We start from the raw sequence: 22,292 nt of genomic DNA, 5'->3' as shown, positions 1-22,292 counted from the left end.
AGACCTCATCCATCTAGCTGCATCTCCATTTGGCCATGCCACGGCTGAAACGTTGCTCCAATGAAAGGACCCTCTTTCCCATGATTCCTGTGATCCTCCATCAGGGATGACTTTACCATAGGCAGGCAAACAACTTGGCAGGTGGGCCGTGGCACCAATGGCCACATTTGGGTACCGAGAAAAGAAACAGAATAGGTGAGGGTTAGTATTCAAATATAATTATTCATGTTACATATGTTATAGTGCTAATGACTAACAACAGAGATGCAGTATGTACAGTTAATCAGCAGCTCTAGTCAGGGTGTGCTAAACTGAAGTAGTGAGTCTTCAGCCGGGATTTAAAGGCTGAGACCGAGGGGCATCTCTTATGGAAGCAGGAAGACCATTCCACAGTTTAGGGGCCCTGTAACTAAAAGCTCGACCTCCCACTGTTATTTTATTAATCCTTGGAATCCTAAGCAGACCGGCATCTTGAGATCTTAATGTGCGCTCAGGTTTGTAAGTCATGATAAGTTCAGACAAGTAAGCCGGACCTTGGCCATTTAATGCTTTATATGTTAAAAGGAGGATTTTGAAATCTGCCCTGAACTTAACTGGGAGCCAGTGTAAAGATTTAAGAACTGGGGTTATGTGTTCATATTTTCTTGTTCTTGTAATAATTCTTGCAGCGGCATTTTGGATTAACTGGAGGCTGTCTAGAGAACAGTTTGAACAGCCAATGAACACCGCATTGCAGTAGTCAATCCTACTAGAGATAAATGCATGAATTAATTTCTCACAATCCTGTTTATTTAGAAAGCGCCTTAATTTCCTAATATTTTTAAGATGGAAAAAACATGTTTTGGACGACTTTGTAATATGCGCTTTAAATGACATGTGTGAACGCTGGCCCGGACACAGACAGACGGACAACATATTTTTGCCCAACACACTGTTTATTTACACTGGTGCTATTTACAAAAGTCACGTGCACTCACACAAACCCCAGTGCCTCTGCACTGATTTCCCCCAAGTCCAGGGCCCACAGTTCTGTGCCTTGCTTCCTGGCCGCCTCCTGTCCTCGCTCTCCAGCTCAGTCCGCTTCCTCCCGACTTCCACCCTCACTGGAGGGAGGCGGCCCCTTAAATAAGGCTCCCGGATTAGCCCCAGGTGTTCCGTCCTTAGCCACGCCCCAGCGTGGCGGAAGTGTCGGCTGTCTTCCTGGCAGCTCTCCGGGTGCCACACAAAGTCTTCCCCCCGGCACTTCCTGGTGTGGCGGAAGTGCGGGCTCCCGGTATAATTAGGCACCGGGGCGCCGCCTGGCGGTGGCCACGGGTCCCAACAGGGCTGGGCTTCAAAGCCCTGTACCCGAGGCCCCCTGCCTAACCAGGACGGACGCCCCCACTCTATCTGGAGGAGGCACTCGCCCTCCTCCGGTCCTCAAGCGTCCCGGCGGGCTCCAGCCCGACCGGCAACCGCGGGGATAAACCGGCATCGGCGCCGCCTGGCGGTGACCACGGGCCCCTACAGGGAAGGGCTTCCATGCCCTCAACCCGTGGCCCCCAACAGAACCAGGACGGACGCCCCCTCGCGGTCTGGAGGAGGCACAAGCCTCCTCAAGTCCTCCTGGCGTCCGGCGGCTCCAGCCCGGCCGGGGCCACAGTGCCCCACCGCTAGCGAGGACACGTGGGTCGAGCGGCACAACCCGAAAGGGCAGCACGTCCCCAGCGAGGGTCCTACTATGTCCCCAGGGCCCAACACGGCACCCTGGGACATCTGTCTTACACCCTCGCCCGGCAAGCGTCCCCTGTGGTCTGCGCCGCTCTCGCCCCCGCTGTCTCCCCCAGCGGGGTCACCGTAGGCCTACCGGCGTGGAGCACTCCGCGCGCCTTCCGTCCAGGAGGGCAGGTCCCTGTCGACGTCGGCCTCAGCGCTCGTCGGGGCTTCGGGCCTGTAAAATAAAGGAACAGAGGGCCAGAAGCACAGCCAGGACACTCACCCGCCCGTCGGTCTCCGTGATCGACCGTGCTCCTGCCCCCCTCCGACAGCCCCCAACTTGCCTGCTGAAGTCCTCCGCCGCAGGTTCCATGCCCGTCCGCTCGTCGGCCTCGGCACCGCTCTCGCAGGCAGCTCGCCCAGCCGCCCAGGGGATCTCCTCTGTCCATCCAGAGGACGGCCCTTCTCCGGACGCGCGCACCCAGCGCCGCTCCTCTCTATCGGAGGAATCGGCATTCACCCTTCGATTCCTCCTTCTTCTCTGACGCTGACGGTCTGGGTCTGAGCACAGCAAAGCTCAAATCCAGCCCGTCTGCGTCCAGGCAGAGCGACAGGAGACAGCTGCGGGCTTGAAGCGCAGGGCGCTAGGACCCAGGGCACTCAGCAGCCCGATCCTACCAGCCCTTGCGTGTTCGATCTCGCAGCCTCGCTAGCTGTCTGCACCGCCGCATCCGCTGTTGGGAAGTTGCCTACCGGAGCCGGTCGTCCTGTAAACAGTCACGGCCATGTTCGGCGAACCCCCCCACTTGCTTTACGGGAACGGCAACACTCACCACTCCCGCCGTGTTCTGCCTGCCTCCGGTTCCAGCGCCGCGCCGTTCCTCCGTCTCACGCGGTGTCAGTCCCGACGCCTGCCTTCTCCATCAGCTGCTCACACTGGCGACTAGAACACGCAGCAACTCCTCAAAAGACGGCTTGGCGGGCCGAAGGGACTCCTCCGACACACGCCGAGCCGCTGGTGGAGAGAGAGACAGGCGTCGGTGGGCTTACCTGTCCATCAGCTCCACGCGACGCCTGCCTCCTCTGGGCCACTCCCTCTGGCCCAATCGGGTCTCGGTTTGGCACGAGACTGGCGTTCCTTGGGCCCGCCTCTATCCAATCATCGGCGGGCACGCAAGACACACCGCCAATCCCGTGCCTGTCAGTGGGCGGGACTTCCGACCAGCGCCATCTTGCCTCCCCTGCTCGAGTGCGGAGGCGTGCCTCTTCGCGCGTTGTGGTTGCGGCGATTCCTTGAGCCGCAGCGGCTCCGACTCCGCAGCCTTCTTTGCTGCCGCCGTCGCCGCGCTGCCGACAGCCCGTGGCCCGGCGTGCTCCTGCCACGGACGCGGATCCGGTTCGTCCCTCCCTGTAGGAATGAAGGTAAGACCGACCCCGAGGGGCCGATGATTGCAGGGCAGGGCACTTACCTCCCGGATCCCGTCATGCCGAGGCCCCCGCCGGTGTGGCCTTCTGTGCTGCCACGCCGGCCTGGCTGTCCGCCCGACAGCGCGACTGGAGCCGCTGCGCTCCGGCGATGTCGGGTTCTCCTCCGCACCGGGGAAAGCCATTCCGCTGTCCGGGCGGTTTCTTGGGTGAAAGCGCTCAGCGGTTGTGCACGGGCGCTCCCGCGCCAGTGTGTGAGTTCGCTGCTGCGCCGGGCCGTTCACAGAAATTTGTTTGAATGCAGGTCCCCGCCTTGCACCAGGCGGAGCATCCTGCCGGCTACGCCACTGTGAACGCTGGCCCGGACACAGACAGACGGACAACATATTTTTGCCCAACACACTGTTTATTTACACTGGTGCTATTTACAAAAGTCACGGGATAATTAGGCACCGGGGCGCCGCCTGGCGGTGGCCACGGGTCCCTACAGGGCTGGGTACCCGAGGCCCCCTGCCTAACCAGGACGGACGCCCCCACTCTATCTGGAGGAGGCACTGCGCCCTCCTCCGGTCCTCAAAGCGTCCGGCCGGGCTCCAGCCCGACCGGCAACGCAGGGATAAACCGGCATCGGGGCGCCGCCTGGCGGTGACCACGGGCCCCTACAGGGAAGGGCTTCCATGCCCTCAACCCGTGGCCCCCAACAGAACCAGGACAGACGCCCCCTCGCGGTCTGGAGGAGGCACAAGCCACACATGCTAGAGTCAAAGATAACACCTAGATTGCGGGCTGATTCAGTAAAATTAATTGGGATTCCAACTGAGTTAAATGACGACAAAATATTGCTGTGATCAGCGTCATTCCCTCCAACAATTAACATCTCTGTTTTATCTGTATTTAAAGACAAGTAGTTCTCATTCATCCATTCCTTTAATTCACTAACACAACTAATTAAAGACAACATCGGAGAAACTTCATTTGATTTAAATGAAAGGTATAACTGGGTGTCATCTGCATACGAGTGAAAATTAACATTATGTTTCCTAATGAGAGATCCCAGTGGATGCATGTAAAGTGAAAACAGTAAAGGTCCCAGTACTGAGCCCTGCGGGACACCATATTGAACTTCTGTGTATAATGATGGAGTACTGTCTGCACATTTCTGTACATACTGGAATCGATTTGATAAATAAGAACTGAACCAAGCGAGCACGGGCCTGTAAGCCCAACATCGTTTTCTAGCCTGTGCAGTAAAATAGAATGGTCAATGGTGTCAAATGCTGCACTTAAGTCCAACAACATAATTACAGTGGAATTTCCTTCATCAGAGGATATCAGAATGTCATTTACAACCCGTGTTAGTGCCGTTTCTGTACTATGACCAGTGCGAAAGCCAGACTGGAATTTCTCAAATAAATTGTAATGCGTAAGGTGTGACTGAAGCTGACTGGCGACTACTTTCTCTAGTATTTTAGAGAGAAATGGTAAATTTGAAATAGGCCTATAGTTATTTAGTATGTGTGGGTCTAGGTCTGACTTTTTAAGTAAAGGTTTAATGACTGACACTTTTAGTGCATCAGGTACGTGCCATGCAGTAATGAACTATTGATAATGTTTAGAATAGGCTGCAAGAACATCCATTGCACTTATTACTAGTTTTGTTGGCACTGGATCTAGGGAACAAGTAGTGGGCTTCATTTTAGTAATTAAAGTTAAGACTTCCTGCTCAGTTACAGGATTAAAATTATTAAAGTGCTGAATGCAATGTGCACAGGGTCTGCTAAGCTAGTATTTGGTTTGTACTGTGATGCTGAGATCTGTGATCTTATATTTTTAATTTTCTCATTGAAGAAGTTCATAAAGTCTGTACTGCTAATATCTGTTGGTATTTTGCACTGTTGATCTGAATTCCCATTTGTTAATTTAGCCACTGCTCTAAAAGTACCCTAGGATTTTTATTATTGCTATCTATTAATGTAGAATAGTATTCTGAGCGAGCTTTAAAGAGGGCCTTTTTATATTTATTTACACTCTCTGTCCATGCAATTTGAAAGACATGTAGCTTTGTTGTTCTCCATCTGCGCTCCAGTTTTCGACACTCTAATTTAAGAGCTCGAGTATTTTCATTAAACCAGGGAGAGTTTCTATGTGCTTTGATCACTTTTGTTTTAAGGGGAGCCACTGTGTCCAGAGCATCTCTCAAGGTCACATTATAATGTGATGTTAGCTGATCTAAATTGTTTTCCACGTTTACATTTGATGTTAACTGATCTAAATGGTTTTCCACAATTACACTCGACTCAAAGTATCTATAAATTTTGAAGCAGAATTACAATCTAGATGTCGCACTGTCTTTGTTTTAATCTGCTAGTGCGCTGGCATGGGCAGAACTAAATCAAACGTAATTAAGAAGTGATCGGAAATAACTACATTTAATGGAGTAATATTTAAATTTTGAATTTCAACTTTGTAAGTTATAATTAAATCTAATGTATGGTTATGATTATGAGTTGGACCTTTGACAATCTGACAAAATCCTACTGAATTTAACAAATAAGTAAAACATTTGCTAAAAGTGTCAGTTTCCACATCAATGTGTACATTAAAATCCCCCATCAGAACTACGTGATCATAATTTATAGCCAAATCAGACAGAAGGTTGCTAAATTCAGTCATGAACAATGAATATGGCCCTGGTTCTGCATGGAGGGTTGCCAACTGGGATCCTGGACTGTTTCGTCGTGTAGCGGGTGTGGCAACGCACTGTACCAGTGCATGCTGCCCAAACTGACTTGACCTGATTCTTATGACCACATGTGCTGGTAGCACACCTCCTTAAATTATTTTTATTTATTTATTTATTTATTTATACTTGCAGTGCTTCAGCAAAGCAAAGCGCTTATGACATTGTTGCGTTTGTAGTACTCAGCTCATGTGCTGCACTGCAAATTTATTGTGACGTGTTGTTTCATCGTGTGGTGGGTGCGGCAATGTGCTGTACCAGTGCAAGTTCCCCAACTTGACTTGACTTATATTGTTGTTTATTAGTTTTGTTAATTAGTTTCTACAACCTCAAATCAGAAAAACTTGTGATGGTATGGAAAATGCAAATAAAAAATAATTGGGAGTGGTCTGCCCTTGACTTTCTCGTATACTGCGATATGGGGATGGATATTTGAGGAATAAACCACAAGACAATGGTTATATTTTTCTGTTATGTACATTAAAGAACCATCAACAACAAATCAAATCATATATATCATATATCAAATAATATATTGAACAATTATTATAAAAGTAAAGTTGAAAAAATTGGACTCTGCAGCTGCATGAATGAAAAAGTAACTCTTCTGGTTAGCGGAAATAGCTCAAAAGTTGATAGAAATGTACGTTTTGTATCTGATACTTTTAGGCAAAATTTGGTTGGCCTAAGTGAAAGCGTAATCAGGTTATCGTGTTTATGTATACACACACACACAGACATAATTCCAACAATGATATTTTCGGAAGTCTAAAATGTCGAGATTCATCAAAATCTCGAAACCGAATTTTTGGAAGATCACTTTCCCAATGAGAAAATAAATCGGACTCAGGGAGGTCAAAAACGTCGAGATTCATCAAAATCTTGAGGTCGAATTTTCAGACGATTACAATACCTTCCCCATACTTCGTATACGAGAAAGGAAAAAAAAATAGGAATGATTCTTAAATTTACTTTGGCTTTAATTTCATTGCAGGCAGAATGGACCCAAGATATTTCATGTTTTGGATGGTCAGCTTCATTTCATTTGTTAATAAACATCCATTCCTGCATTTCAGGCCTGCAACACATTCCCAAAAATGTTGGGACGGCAAAGCATTCAGCATGTTGTAATACCGCCATTCCTTTTAATACTTAAGACATTTTGGCCGTGAGGATACCAAGCAGTGAAGCGTTTCAAGTCTTATTTTGCCCCCTTCATCCTGTAAACAAATCTTAAGGTGTGCAACAGTACGGTATCGTCATTGCATTTCTCATTTCAAAATTTTCCACTCATTCTCTATTGGGGACAATTGAGGACTGGCAGGCAGGCCAGTCCAGTGCCGTGCCCTCTTCTTCCACAGCCATGCCTTTGTAACGTGTGCAGAATGTGGTTTTGCATTGTCTTGTTGAAAAATGGATTGATGTCCCTGGAAAAGATATCATCTTGAAAGGCAGCATATCCATCCATCCATTATCCAACCCACTATATACTAATTACAGGGTCACAGGGGTCTGCTGGAGCCATTCCCAGACAACACAGGGCGCAAGGCAGGAAACAAACCCCAGGCGGGGCGCCAGCCCACCGCAGGGCGAAGGCAGCGTATGTTGCTCTATAATCTCAATGTACTTCTCTGCATTAATCCTGCCATCAAAGAAGTATGAATGACCTTTGCCAAGGGTACTGAGACATCCCCATACCATGACAGACCCTGCAGGCTTTTGAACTTGTTGCTGATAGCAGTCTGGGTGGTCCTTTTCATCTTTGGTCTGGAGGACACGGTGTCCATATCTTCCAAAAAAGTTCTGGAATACCGCTTTGTCTGACTGCACTACACGTTTCCACTGTGTGATGGTCCATCCTTGATGCCTCTGAGCCCAGAGAAGACGACGCTGCTTCTGGACAAGGTTAACATGAGCCTTCTTTTTTTTTACAGTAAAGTTTGAAGTGGCATTTGGAGAAAAGCCAAGCAAAATGACACCTTTTATTGGCTAACTAAAAAGATTACAATATGCAAGCTTTCGAGGCAACTCAGGCCCCTTCTTCAGGCAAGATGTAATCAAAGCTTGCATATTGTAATCTTTTTAGTTAGCCAATAAAAGGTGTCATTTTGCTTGGCTTTTCTCTACATTCATAATGGCTAACACGGTACAACACCCTAGTACTAAGTGGCATTTGGGAATGTAACTCTGTATCGTAGTGCTTGTCAAAGGTTTGCCAAAGTAATCCCTTGTAATCACATGTGGTGATATCAGCCATTGAGAAGTGACGCCGTCTGAGGGATCGGAGATCACGGCTGTTCAGCTTAATCTTGCGCCCTCTCCCTCTGCACACTGAAATTCCTCCAGATTCCTTGAATCGTTTCATGATATTATACTCTGTAAAGGGAGAAATATGCAAATCCCATCCCATCGTTCTTTGAGGAACATTGTTTTTAAACATTTTCTCACGTATTTGTTTGAAAAATGGAGATCCTCAGCCCATCTTTCCTCCTTAACACTAGAATCCCTGAAGCTTACGTGTTTTTTTGTTGTCCCTGACCTCCTTAAATTTTCCTGACATACAGCAAGAAGCTCGTAGTCCTTACATTTAGTGATGATTTAGTAATCTTGTGCCTTCTCCATATATAGCGCTTTGGGTAGTGAGCTGCTATTATTATTATCATTATCATATAACAAACAACAACAACAACATTTATTTCTATAGCACATTTTCATACAAATAATGTAGCTCAAAGTGCTTTACATGATGAAGAAAAGAGAAACAAAGACATAGAATTAAAATAAGACAACACTAATTAACATAGAGTAAGAGTAAGGTCCGATGGCCAGGGAGGACAGAAAAAAAAAAAACTCCAGATGGCTGGAGAAAAAAATAAAATAAAATCTGCAGGGGTACCAAGGCCACGAGACCACTCAGCCTCCTCTGTATGATACGAATCTGTAACATCCTGAGTAAATGCTTGGTATGTTTACTTGCACGAGGACATTCATATCAACAAATCATTTCAAAGATTTTTTTTATTCAGTTTTATTCTTGGACCAGTAACGGCGCACTGCTCGATAACGTGCAGTGAATACCCTTCACTTGAGCATTCCTACTTTTCATCCTCTTTCTTTCTCTGTACGTTTAGCATTCGTTTGCTCAGGGGTTCATGCGCTTGCTGCTTCCTGAGCAGCTTTTCTTTTCTCCACCCTAGCGGCCCACGTCTTCTCTTCATTTGTCGGCATCTTTTTGTGTTAAAACTGATCGAGTCAGCGTTTGTGTTGTGATTACTTAGTACGTTTTTATTAATTTTTCACTCAAGCTGGCACTTAAGTCTTCAATCTGCCTCAAGAATGATTTAAGATATGAAGAGGTAGGGGAAGTAACGGCGAAAGTGGTAGGGATTAGAACGGCGCCCGTACACATGCGCCACACCGCTGCCCTGCTGGCCACGGCTGAGAGTTGATTTTACAATAAAATAAAATTAAAATTAAAAGTGGAATAACCTTGGCGGTCAATAATCACCCAGAAAGCACATAGTAGACATCACGTAGTATATGTGTACCAAATTTCAGGTCAAGCGGTTTGTGAGTTACAGATGATTTAAAATCCTGGACAGACAAACGGACAGCCACAGTAGCGTATTATGTAAGACCAGTAACAGCGCACTGCTCGATAACGTGCAGTGAATACACTTGACTTAAGCTTTCCTAGTTTTCATCCTCTTTCTTTCTCTGTACGTTTAGCATTCATTTGCTCAGAGGTTGATGCGCTTGCTGCTTCCTGAGCAGCTTTTCTTTTCTCCACCCTAGCGACCGGCTTCTTTTCTTCTTTCGTCGGCATCTTTATGCGTTAAAACTGATTAAGTCGGTGTTTGTGTTGCGATTACTTAGTACGTTTTCTTTAATTTTTCACTTAAGATAGCACTTAAGCCTCAAGAATGATTTAAGATATGAAGAGGTAGGGGAAGTGACGGCGAAAGTGGTAGGGATTAGAACGGCGCCCGTACACATGCGCCACACCGCTGCCCTGCTGGCCACTGCTGAGAGTTGATTTTACAATAAAATAAAAATAAAAGATGGAATAACCTTGGCAGTCAATAATCACCCAGAAAGCACATAGTAAACATCACGTAGTATATGTGTACCAAATTTCAGGTCAACCGGTTTGTGAGCTACAGGTGATTTAAAATCCTAAACAGACAAACGAACAGCCACGGTAGCTTATTATATTTAAAGATTCTTGCGAGGAAAAGTAACATCCACCATAGGCATTGTGATGTCTGTTTGCTCAGCAAGACACCAAGGAGAAATGATTGAGCTGTGTTTATGTCTGCTTTTATCGCTTCAGCACTAGCTTTTACAAGTGCCATAAATTTACACCGGTTGTAGATAGGGTGAGAAGCTCAGTCATCCAGGAGGTGCTCAGAGTAAAGGAGTCAGATGAGGTGGCTCGGGCATCTGATCGGGATACCACCTGGACGCCTTCCTGGTGAGGTGTTCCAGGCACGTCTAACCGGCAGGAGGCCCCGGGGAAGACCCAGGACACGCTGGACGGACTATGTCTCTCGGCTGGCCTGGGAACGACTCGGGATTCCCCCAGAAGAGCTAGAAGAAGTGGCAGGGGAGAACGAAGTCTGGGCATCTCTGCTCAAGCTGCTGCCCCGCGACCCGATCTCAGGTAAGCGGAAGAGGATGGATGGATGGATGTTACAGACTCAGATCAAATGTATGTTTTTATTATACTGTATCATAGTTACAATAATAGCATCTGACTACTCAAAATGGTAAATGCGAGGAGGACCCGAGATCAAACCCGCAACCTTTTGATTATAAGACAGTGGTCCTTACCTTTGCACCACCTAAGCGGACATGTTAACATCGTATCGATTGATAGTTGGGATTCAGTTTTTACACATTGCCAGTAATGTGTAAATTGACCAATTCCTATTTCTTCTATTATATCTATACTAATAAAAGGCAAAGCCCTCACTCACTCACTCACTCATCACTAATTCTCCAACTTCCCGTGTAGGTAGAAGGCTGAAATTTGGCAGGCCCATTCCTTACAGCTTACTTACAAAAGTTGGACACGTTTCATTTCGAAATTCTACGCCTAATGGTCATAACTGGAAGGTATTTTTCTCCATTATCTGTAATGGAGTTGAGCTGGAATGACGTGGGGGGGGGGCAGAGTTTCGTGTGACATCATCACGCCTCCCACGTAATCACGTGAACTGACTGTCAACGCAGTGCGTAGAAAACCAGGAAGACCTCCAAAAAGCGCTAAAGAAAACATGCATTATATAATTGAGAAGGCAGCGAAACAATAAGAAGCGAGCGAGTGACATATACTACCATATTCATGAGTGATGCTACCTCGAAAAGAAAGCACGGTGTAAACCTAAACTTTAAATTAAGTTCATAGACAGGCTACGCTGGCGTTTCACATGCCCACAGGTAATGAGGGATACAAGTTTAATGAGAGGACGCAGGATATAAACGAGAGTTTTGATCACTTTGTAACTAAGTTAAAATTGTAGGTGAAGGGGTGTGCTAATGCAAATTCCGAGAGACTGTGTTTGTGGGGGATTGACAGTTAAGGCGGTGGGGGAGTCACGTCATCATCTCCCCTCCCATTCATCTAATTTCGCTCTGAGCTGAGCTCATGCTAACGCCGTCTTCCGAAGCAACTTTGTCAGACTGCCACCAAATACTCACAGAAAAATCCACAAGTTAATACACACGCTGTCTCTAGAGTTTCTACACACTGAATCCTCCAGGCACTACTTACAAAAGGTTACATTGACAATCGTGTTACGTTATTTTTAAAAACTTTCCTTTTCTTAGCACAAGCACAGCTGAGAAGCTTCGATGCATGTGCTCCATAACGTTAAAAATAATGCATTTAATCACACTTTGCATTACAAGCAGATTACATTGATCAGCGCATCCCAATTCATTTTACCCTCGCACCACCTTAGTTTGAGAAGAAGTATGAAAAAATATGAGGTTAACACAGAAAAACAGATCACCAATTCAAGCTTTATAAATAATCGATTCGCCATCAATAATTGTTTTGGTAAAGCCATCCTCCTTCCATTTTATAATTTTTCCGCCACTAGCCATGATTAAATGAACGGTAAAAAAGTAAGAGCAAAGCGAGGGTGACTTATTTAGGCAGGCATATATATGACAGCAACACTCATGACAATGTCAATCATGGTACGTTATTATTAAAATGTTTCCTTTTCTTTTCATTACTTCTTTAACACGAGGCGGGGTATTTTGCTATATATATATATCATATAATATATGAATGACCTCCAAAGATCGCTGAGACTTTTGATATCATGAACGAGTCTGCAAAAACTGTGGTCTCCTGCCCAGCAAAAGTCGAGCAGCCAGCGCGCGTGCATAGCTGTGCCGGCCTTTGAGACGCTGACTGCGCTTCTGCCTTAAGTCAAAGTGAGCACTTTTAATTTTTTTCATCCTCCCCCTGCGCTATAGCCCAGACAAGTGCAAACACGGACCCCTTTTCTACACCACGGCAAAATAATATTAAGGCAATTCACACTTTCTTTTGCACGTGCCATCACAGCCGATTAATGGCAGGGACCTCTCACCAGTCTACACAAGACCCACGCGACTGTCCCCAAAAGCCGATCATAACGCCAGCGAACACATCTCTCTATACTATATAAAAGAAAAGGCAACTTTCCTTTCTTTACACCTTTTTTCCTTTGATCCCAAACCAAAGCCTTTCTCGCTTAACACTGCAGAGGACACAAAACTAATTTTCTTTAAATGCCGGTAAGGCACATTACCAGAGGCACAAATTTGAACGTTCACATAGAAAATGTAATTTCTATACCACAGCCGTCGTGTAGCGCCTTTCAAAAGGGATCAACTACCGAGAGATGATCCATATACATTTTAGCTGCTGTTAGTTACTTACCTGTTGTGTTACACAGTCTTTAAAATGTAGTTTACCCGCAACCACTCCAGTAGTGCTCAATGTACCTGTACTTCTTAAAACGTTAATGTTTTACTGTTTAATAACTTATAGACTATATTTTATTATTTCTCACTTGCACTCAGTGACCAAAGCTATACACACACATATATAAAAGCTATACACACAAGTATATGTATGTGTATATATATGTATGTATGTGTATATATATATATATATATATATATACACACACACACACACATACATACGTACGTACATACATACATACATATATATAATTTGTGTGTGTGTATATATGATGTAGATAGGTATGTATATATATATATATGTGTATATGTAGATATGTATATAGATATGTAGATATGTATATAGATATGTAGATATGTATATAGATATGTAGATATGAAGATATGTATGTGCATATATATGTGTGTATATACAGTGGTGTGAAAAACTATTTGCCCCCTTCCTGATTTCTTATTCTTTTGCATGTTTATCACACAAAATGTTTCTGATCATCAAACACATTTAACCATTAGTCAAATATAACACAAGTAAACACAAAATGCAGTTTTAAATGATGGTTTTATTATTTAGGGAGAAAAAACCCAAACCTACATGGCCCTGTGTGAAAAGTAATTGCCCCTTGTTAAAAATAACCTAACTGTGGTGTATCACACCTGAGTTCAATTTCCGTAGCCACCCCCAGGCCTGATTACTGCCACACCTGTTTCAATCAAGAAATCACTTAAATAGGAGCTGCCTGACACAGAGAAGTAGACTAAAAGCACCTTAAAAGCTAGACATCATGCCAAGATCCAAAGAAATTCTGGAACAAATGAAAACAGAAGTAATTGAGATCTATCAGTCTGGTAAAGGTTATAAAGCCATTTCTAAAGCTTTGGGACTCCAGCAAACCACAGTGAGAGCCGTTATCCACAAATGGGAAAAACATGGAACAGTGGTGAACCTTCCCAGGAGTGGCCGGCCAACCAAAATTACTCCAAGAGCGCAGAGACGACTCATCCGAGAGGTCACAAAAGACCCCAGGACAACGTCTAAAGAACTGCAGGCCTCACTTGCCTCAGTTAAGGTCAGTGTTCACAACTCCACCATAAGAAAGAGACTGGGCAAAAACGGCCTGCATGGCAGATTTCCAAGACGCAAAACCACTGTTAAGCAAAAAGAACATTAGGGCTTGTCTCAATTTTGCTAAGAAACATCTCAATGATTGCCAAGACTTTTGGGAAAATACCTTGTGGACTGATGAGACAAAAGTTGAACTTTTTGGAAGGCAAATGTCCCATTACATCTGGCGTAAAAGGAACACAGCATTTCAGAAAAAGAACATCATACCAACGGTAAAATATGGTGGTGGTAGTGTGATGGTCTGGGGTTGTTTTGCTGCTTCAGGACCTGGAAGGCTTGCTGTGATAGATGGAACCATGAATTCTACTGTCTACCAAAAAATCCTGAAGGAGAATGTCTGGCCATCTGTTCGTCAACTCAAGCTGAAGCGATCTTGGGTGCTGCAACAGGACAATGACCAAAAACACACCAGCAAATCCACCTCTGAATGGCTGAAGAAAAACAAAATGAAGACTTTGGAGTGGCCTAGTCAAAGTCCTGACCTGAATCCAATTGAGATGCTATGGCATGATCTTAAAAAGGCGGTTCATGCTAGAAAACCCTCAAATAAAGCTGAATTACAACAATTCTGCAAAGATGAGTGGGCCAAAATTCCTCCAGAGCTGTAAAAGACTCATTTCAAGTTATCGCAAACGCTTGATTGCAGTTATTGCTGCGAAGGGTGGCCCAACCAGTTGTTAGGTTCAGGGGGCAATTACTTTTTCACACAGGGCCATGTAGGTTTGGATTTTTTCTCCCTAAATAATAAAACCATCATTTAAAACTGCATTTTGTGTTTACTTGTGTTATATTTGACTAATGGTTAAATGTGTTTGATGATCAGAAACATTTTGTGTGACAAACATGCAAAAGAATAAGAAATCAGGAAGGGGGCAAATAGTTTTTCACACCACTGTATATATATATGTGTGTGTGTGTGTGTGTGTGTGTGTGTATATATATATATGACAGCAGCAATCCAAGCTGTGAGAAAACACTAAAAAGGAGGCGTGTCAGACGTCGTGGTACATTTTCTGATGCAGCTAGACGAAAATAACTTTGTGACGCTGCCGCCAAATACACAAAACAATTACTTTGACAATCATGTTACATTATTTTTAAAATGTTTCCTTTTCTTTTTCATAACTTCTTTAACACACTACTTCTCGCTGCCAAGCTGGTATATATATATATATATATATATATATATATATATATATAGATAGATAGATATGAGAACAACACTCATATCAATGACAAAACAATTACATTAACAATCATGTTACGTTATTTTTAAAATTTTTCCTTTTCTTTTTCGTACCTTCTTTAACACACTACTTCTCCGCTGCGAAGCGCGGGTATTCTGCTAGTTCTTGAATAAAAGTGCACTTGTTTTCTTACACCTTTTGTGAAAGTGTTATTTGATATTTGGACTTCAGTTTTCACACATTATACACTTCACGTCAGCATTTTGTCAATTATTACTATAACATGAAAAACGTTTCTGTTTTAGTTTTGTGTTCAACATTTCTTGCCTCACATTTCCTGTCATCCCACATTTACCCAGATTGTTGTAGATATGGAACACACATGACATGTATTTATTCCAAATAATGATATTTTTTACTCTCTAAATATAAAATCCTAAGCCTAAAATTGCAACGATTTTATGTGAAGTTTTTTGTCACACTTTAAATCTGGCTTATTTTATATATACAGTGGAACCTCGATTATCTGGTCTTCAGTTAACCGTGCATTTGGTTATCCAGGATCGCCTAAAAAAAAAAAAAGTGTGAGACATCACAAGACCGCCAAGAATTCCGACTACAGGAATGTACACTACGTGTGTCACAGCTAAAGTTTTCTTTGTCGATGGGTTTCTGAGAATTATTCTAAAAGGATTGAACGTACAGTATAGCATCTGTGCACCAGCCAGGCGATCCCCTGCTATGAAAAACCATTAGACTTAATCCGATGCAGAGGACTCGTTCCGAACACTCTCCCTCCCCTTTTTCCAAATTCAGACGACTGCCATTCGTCAATTAGTTTTGTATGGGTCGCACGGTCCATGTAGGTGACGCCTTGTTCCGGGTTCATTCAATTGGCGTCCGCACCTCAAGGTTAGAAAGCGGTTTTGCATAAGTTTGTGCCGAAATGTCGGGGTCCAGTGACAAAGCAAAAAGAAAAAGAGTTGTTTTGTCAATTGCTACGAAACTGCAAATTGTTGAACGTGCTGAAATGGGGGAATCAATTGCTAAGCTTTCATCGGAATTTAACATAGGAAATCAAACAGTGCGTGATATTGTTCGGAAGAAAGATGAACTCTACAAGTTCGTAACTTCATCCGATACATTTAATGGGACGAGTGCACACAAGACAACAAAGGGTTCAAAATTTGACGATCTGGATAGAGCTGTGTTCGAATGGTTCAAGCAAAAACGCGCCGTGGGATGTCCTGTATCTGGGCCATTTCTGCTCGATAAAGCGAAATGGTTTCACTGTGAGATGAAGATTCCTAAACCATTTGCTGCGTCTCAAGGATGGCTGCAATGTTTCAAATCTCGCCACGGAATTAGACAGTCGGATATCCAAGGTGAGAAACTAAGCGGTGATTCTGACGCTGCAGCACTATACGTAACGGAATTTAAACGTCTTGTCGAGGCTCAAGATCTTTCACCTGACCAACTTTATAATGCTGACGAGACTGGTTTGTGTTGGAAGGCTTTGCCGTCAAAAACGCTCGTATCAAAAGAAGAAAGGTCTGCTCCAGGTCACAAGTCCAGTAAGGAACGAATAACAGTGCTAGCATGCGCTAACACTAGTGGTTTGCACAAATTGAAACTCATATGCATTGGAAAGTCTAAGAATCCACGATCATTTAAGGGTACACAAATGCGCAATTTTCCTCTCCTTTACTACAATCAGACCAAAGCATGGATGAACAGAGAGATTTTTAAAGATTGTTTTTTTAAACATTTTGTTCCTACTGTTCGAGACCATCTATGCTCCAAAAATTTGCCACAAAGAGCTGTGTTACTGTTGGACAACGCACCTTCCCATCCTAGCGAAAATGTCCTGAAAACAAGCGATGACCAGATTTTCGTCGCATATCTTCCTCCAAACGTGACATCGCTTAAGCAACCTATGGACCAGGGCATCTTAGAAGCATTCAAGCGTCGTTACAGGAAATCTTTACTCCATTCAGTCTTGGAGGAAGACAGAAATCTCCGTGAGTTTTACAAGAAATGGACAATTAAGGACGCAATTTTCTCATGTTCAGAGAGTTGGGATGACATGCCGAACTTAACCTTTCGAAAGTCATGGCGAAAATTGTTCCCTGATGTAATGGATAGTGTTGAAAACGTCAATTTCAGTGAAAGCCAAGAAATAACAGCGGCATCGCTTTTGGAGGAAATTCAAAATGTAAATGGATTTGAAGACGTTTACAGAGAAAACATTGAAGAATGGCTACTCTCTGATAATGATCAGCCTGGATATCAAGTGAAAGACGACGCCTCCCTTGCTGCAGAAGCGAAGTCAAGTGCGGAATTGCCTGAAGAAAGCGACGATGACGCAGTTGAAGAAGAACCTTCAGAAAAGAAATTTCGATTGCAGAAGCGCTAAATTGTACCGAAACATTGCTAGACTTTCTTGAGCAGGAAGCGGATTCAAATTTTAGCGACATCCTAACACTTCGCAAGCTCCGCACGTCAATAAAATTGAAGCGCTGCAAGAACACAAAGCAGCGTCTCCTGTCTGATTTTGTCAAGAAAACTTCATAAACAACACAAGAAAGGTAAGAATTTCACTGTACAGCACCTATTCTAGCATTTGTGAATTTTTATAATTATTTTCAATTATCCGTGATTTTTGATTATCCAGATGATGGGCGCCAGTCATTAAACCGGATAATTGAGGTTGTACTGTATACATGTTTGGTATCATTCTTTTCAGAATTTATCGAACTTTAATGTGATGTTGTTAGATTTTAAGATTCTTCCATTTTGAAATTATAAAGTAAAAAATATCAAGAACTCACATCCCGCGAGAGGAGACTTTGTGCCAAGACATTTAACCACTCCCGGGGCCGGAAATAAGACAAAGAGTAGGACAGCTGCTGTACAGGCTTTTAAGTGTTCGAAGTGCAGCGCGAGACGAAGATCATCCAGCAGCTGATCAAGCAAAGAGGAGGAAAAAAAAACTATATTTGTTTTCTATTGTATCACCGTTTAAGAGGGGGTTTCGGAGGGTGACCGAGTCTCCTTGGGGTGAGTTCAGCCCCCCTGTTCACAATGCAAGCGGCAGAGATGGGAAGTGGCTGGCACATAGCGCAGGCTTGGTTGTTGTTGACGAGCGAAGTGAGCAAAAGGCAAAACCCCTAGTTACCCTATACAATTCCAGACCCCTAACTGCCAGATATAGAGACTTCAGCTCTTAAGAATTTTGCGTCTGACTTGACTTCAGCTGCCTTTGAGGGGGATAAGTGAGCAGCCTGCTTGCTGCTTGTGCTGATTGACACATTTGCAAAACAAATTGGCTGATGATGAGGTGTGAAAAATTTAAGGTGGCCCAGCATTACAAATATTTTCGTAAGCTTCAGGGATTCTACTGTTAAAGACTCAGCCTTTCGTGGATAACGCTTTTGTACAAAATCAGGATTACAATCACCTGTTGACATCCCCTGTTTGAAATCATATCATTATTTCATTACTGTATTTGACCTCATTACCGGCCTTAATTTGCTTAATTTCTGACATTTTTTTGGGATGAGTTGCAAGCCTGAAAAGCAGAAGCGAAAGTCTATTAACAAATGAAATGAAGTTGACCAGACAAAACGTGAAATATCCTGAGTTCCTACTATTTGAAAAGAAATGAAAGTCACAGTAAATTTAAGAATCACTGCATTTTTTATGTACATTTTCCATACTGTGCCAACTTTTTCTGATTTCGGGTTGTACTTGTTTTTGATGTATTTCAATAAATTGGTATCCTCATATATGTTAGTTCCACATTTAGTGACAGGTGTCACACCGCTCTGTGCCTGCATTTCATGAGGAGTGTCATGCAAGAGTAAAGTATTTTCTGCTATTGAATTGTATTTCTGAGGTGGCCATGATAGATTGGCAATCTTGTTCTGTGAAGAGGATCATTTGTGTTCTGTTTTGTGTGTTGTATTTGCACCATTTTTTTTTGACATCCATTGCACGGCCAGTCTACCTGGAATGGGGTCTTTCTCCGAATTGAGAGAATCTATCTATCTATCTATCTATCTATCTATCTATCTATCTATCTATCTATCTATCTCTCTATCTCTCTATCTATCTATCTATCTATCCTGCTGACTACACTAAAATATCTATCTATCTATCTATCTATCCTGTCGACTACACTAAAATATCTATCTATTTTGCCGACTACACTAAAATATCTATCTATCTATTCTGAAGACTGCACTAAAATATGTATGTATCTATCTATCTATCTATTATATAGTGCCTTTCGTATTGATCTATCTATCTATCTATCTATCTATCCTGCTGACTACACTAAAATATCTATCTATCTATCTATCCTGTCGACTACACTAAAATATCTATCTATCTATTCTGAAGACTGCACTAAAATATCTATCTATCTATCTATCTATCTATCTATCATATAGTGCCTTTCATATCTATCTATCTATCTATCTATCTATCTATCTTGCCGACTACACTAGAATATTTAGCTATCTATCTGTCTATCTATCTATCCTGCTGAGTACACTAAAATATCTATCTATCTATCCTGAAGACTGCACTAAAATATCTATCTATCTATCTATCTTGCCAACTACACTAAAATGTGTATAATGTCTATCTATGTCTTTGAATAGATAATAAAGTTGTTAAACAAAGGCACATCCTTATATTAAAGGGTTACATTATATTACTGTCTTATAGGAAAGTTGAAAGTCTGAAAACCAGAGACTATCTGCTATATAAAATTTCTGTTCTTAGCAATTGGTTTTCCTTACCCACTTTTTTTTACATTTTATTGTGTTATTATCTTACAACACCACCATGCTCAAAAATAGCAAGTGTAAACGGCCAAGATGACTGCTCAAACTATATCACACACTAGTAAGACCACATCTGGAGTGCTGTGTGCATTTCTGGTCACCATGATACAAGAAAGACACAGCAGCACTTGAAGCTGCGCAGAGGAGAGCAAATAGGTACATCCCAGGACACAAGGACATGTCCTACTCTGACAGACTCAGAGAATTAAACCTTTTAGTCTGAGCAGAGGACAGAGACTGCGTGGGGACCTAATCTAGGTATTTAAAATCCTAAAAGGTATTGATAAATGAGATCTAGAAATGTTCTTTCAGCATAAGGGTGAATCTTGTACCTGAGGACATTTGTGGAAATTAAGGAGAAGCCATGAAGCACTTCTTCACACAAAGAGTTATGGGCCCGAGACATGGTGCAGAAGCAGAAACCTTAAAAACCTTTAAGGAGAATCTGGATGAGACATTGGGACAGCTACAAGCTAAACAAACAGATGGACTGAATGGTCTCCTTTTGTTTGTCAAATTTCTCACTTTTTTATGATTTTTAAATTCTTTAGCCACTAAATGTGTCTGTTTCTTGTTCTGTCTTCTTATAGGGCCACAACATATTTTCCAATTTGTCATCACAGGAGTACAGCGACCTCATGCAGCTTCTGAAGCAATCCATACTGGCCACTGACATCACCCTCTATTTTGAGTATGTATGCCTTATTAGGACTTTAAAAATGAATTGGTATTATTGCTTATCAGTGATGCAGTGTGATTTCTCTGTAAAGCTCCAAGGATTTAAGTTTACTTTTGTTGTTTCTGTAATACTCTCCGTTATGGCCTGTGTCAATGTGACCGCACCACTCCTGTTTCCTAATTAGAGCTAAACCAGACCTTGTGATACACAAAGTACTGCATATCCAGACGTTGTCAGAGTTCATAAACATTTTCATCTGCCAAAAGCACTCATGAGGTGTCATTAGTTGAACATCAAGTATTGTACAGCTGACTGGGCTTAAATTGGGCAAGGTGGACAACTGAGAGCTGACGGTGATTTGCTTCAGTGCATCTGTTTAAAGAAAGAGAGAGACAGCTGCTGCAAAGAGAGATGTCAGAACAAACGGACAAACCGGATATAAGAACAAAGGCAGCACCATAATCAGAATGTACATACTGTGAGTGCTTGGCTCAAAATGAACACAAGACTAATCATCATACACACTTAATTTAGAAAATGGTGTCATGCACATTGTCAAAAATGCTGATCACAAGAAACAGAAAAGACTTTGGGAGAATATTATATTTTGAAAAACTAGGGGGCTCTGCCACTCACCTATGTGGATTTCACTTTCACCAAACAACAAATCTTTCAATTCACGCGGATACGCCTCTTCATTGGGAAGAAACATTACTCTTCCCTGATGGCAACACGAATTAGATGATCTACAAGTCTCCGACTTAAAGTTTAAAGCCAAACAATATCCACATACTTCTGTCATATCGCCTATGTCCATATATTCAATCTCTTTTTGCTGTTCCGTTATAATAATTTCCATTTGTTAGCGCTAATGCTATCTTTACTCTCAGTTTTTTGAGACTTTTGAATTTAGTACTTTCATAGTCTCTAACCTGCTCTGCATGTGTATCACCCCAACATATTTGAACCTCTTTACGAAGTTCTACTTTGTCTTCTACTCTTTGTCTTTTATTTCCGACCCCGCTTGGAGCTGAGAGTGTAGGAACTGTGTCTGACAATAGCATTCACACGAATGAGAACTGATTGGACTGTGGGCGTGGTTCTAAATGTTTGAGAGGAGGGCGGGACTTGTCAATCTCTTGGCAAAAATTCTCATCTTGTGGGACCTGAAATTATGTCTCGTGGAAGTTGATATTATCTCCGAGAAAGTCTCGTCTCAGGATTTCCTTTTATAATAGAGAGATTATGACAGAACCTTGCAAGTCTGCCTCAAAAAGCTCACAGTATTTGAAAGAACAGAAGGGAAATTTACAGGGTGTTAACCTAAAATGCGCTAAAATTAAAAGGGTAGCAAACGCCCAAATAACCATACCTGTATTGCCCTCCCGACCCCATTCAAATATGTTTGGTGCACATAACAGTTAAAATCCCTGCTTACACCCAATACACGCAGATTAGACAAATATTTTCCTTACACATTACCTAAATAACAGTAAAAAATACTGTGATGGTCTTGGCACTCTCTGCAGAGATAATTTCTGCAATGTTCCCAATGCTGCTGGGCTAGGCTGCAACTGCCTGAGTTTATTATTAATAACTCACA

The 22,292-nt window shown here is 42.9% G+C and overlaps 1 protein-coding gene across 1 annotated transcript in view; it reads left to right on the top strand.

The window, feature by feature from the left end:
• Positions 1-22,292, top strand: part of pde11a (phosphodiesterase 11a) — a 401,879-nt gene that overhangs the window by 325,449 nt on the left and 54,138 nt on the right. The window contains exon 15 of the mRNA XM_039757714.1: positions 20,601-20,701. Coding sequence (XP_039613648.1) covers positions 20,601-20,701 — 101 coding nt within the window. The remainder of the gene's footprint in view (positions 1-20,600; positions 20,702-22,292) is intronic.

This window comes from Polypterus senegalus, chromosome 6, assembly GCF_016835505.1.
Source record: "Polypterus senegalus isolate Bchr_013 chromosome 6, ASM1683550v1, whole genome shotgun sequence".
Taxonomy (NCBI): Eukaryota; Metazoa; Chordata; class Cladistia; order Polypteriformes; family Polypteridae; genus Polypterus; species Polypterus senegalus.
Note: the sequence above shows the minus strand (reverse complement) of the source record. Positions and strands in the feature narration are given on the sequence as shown.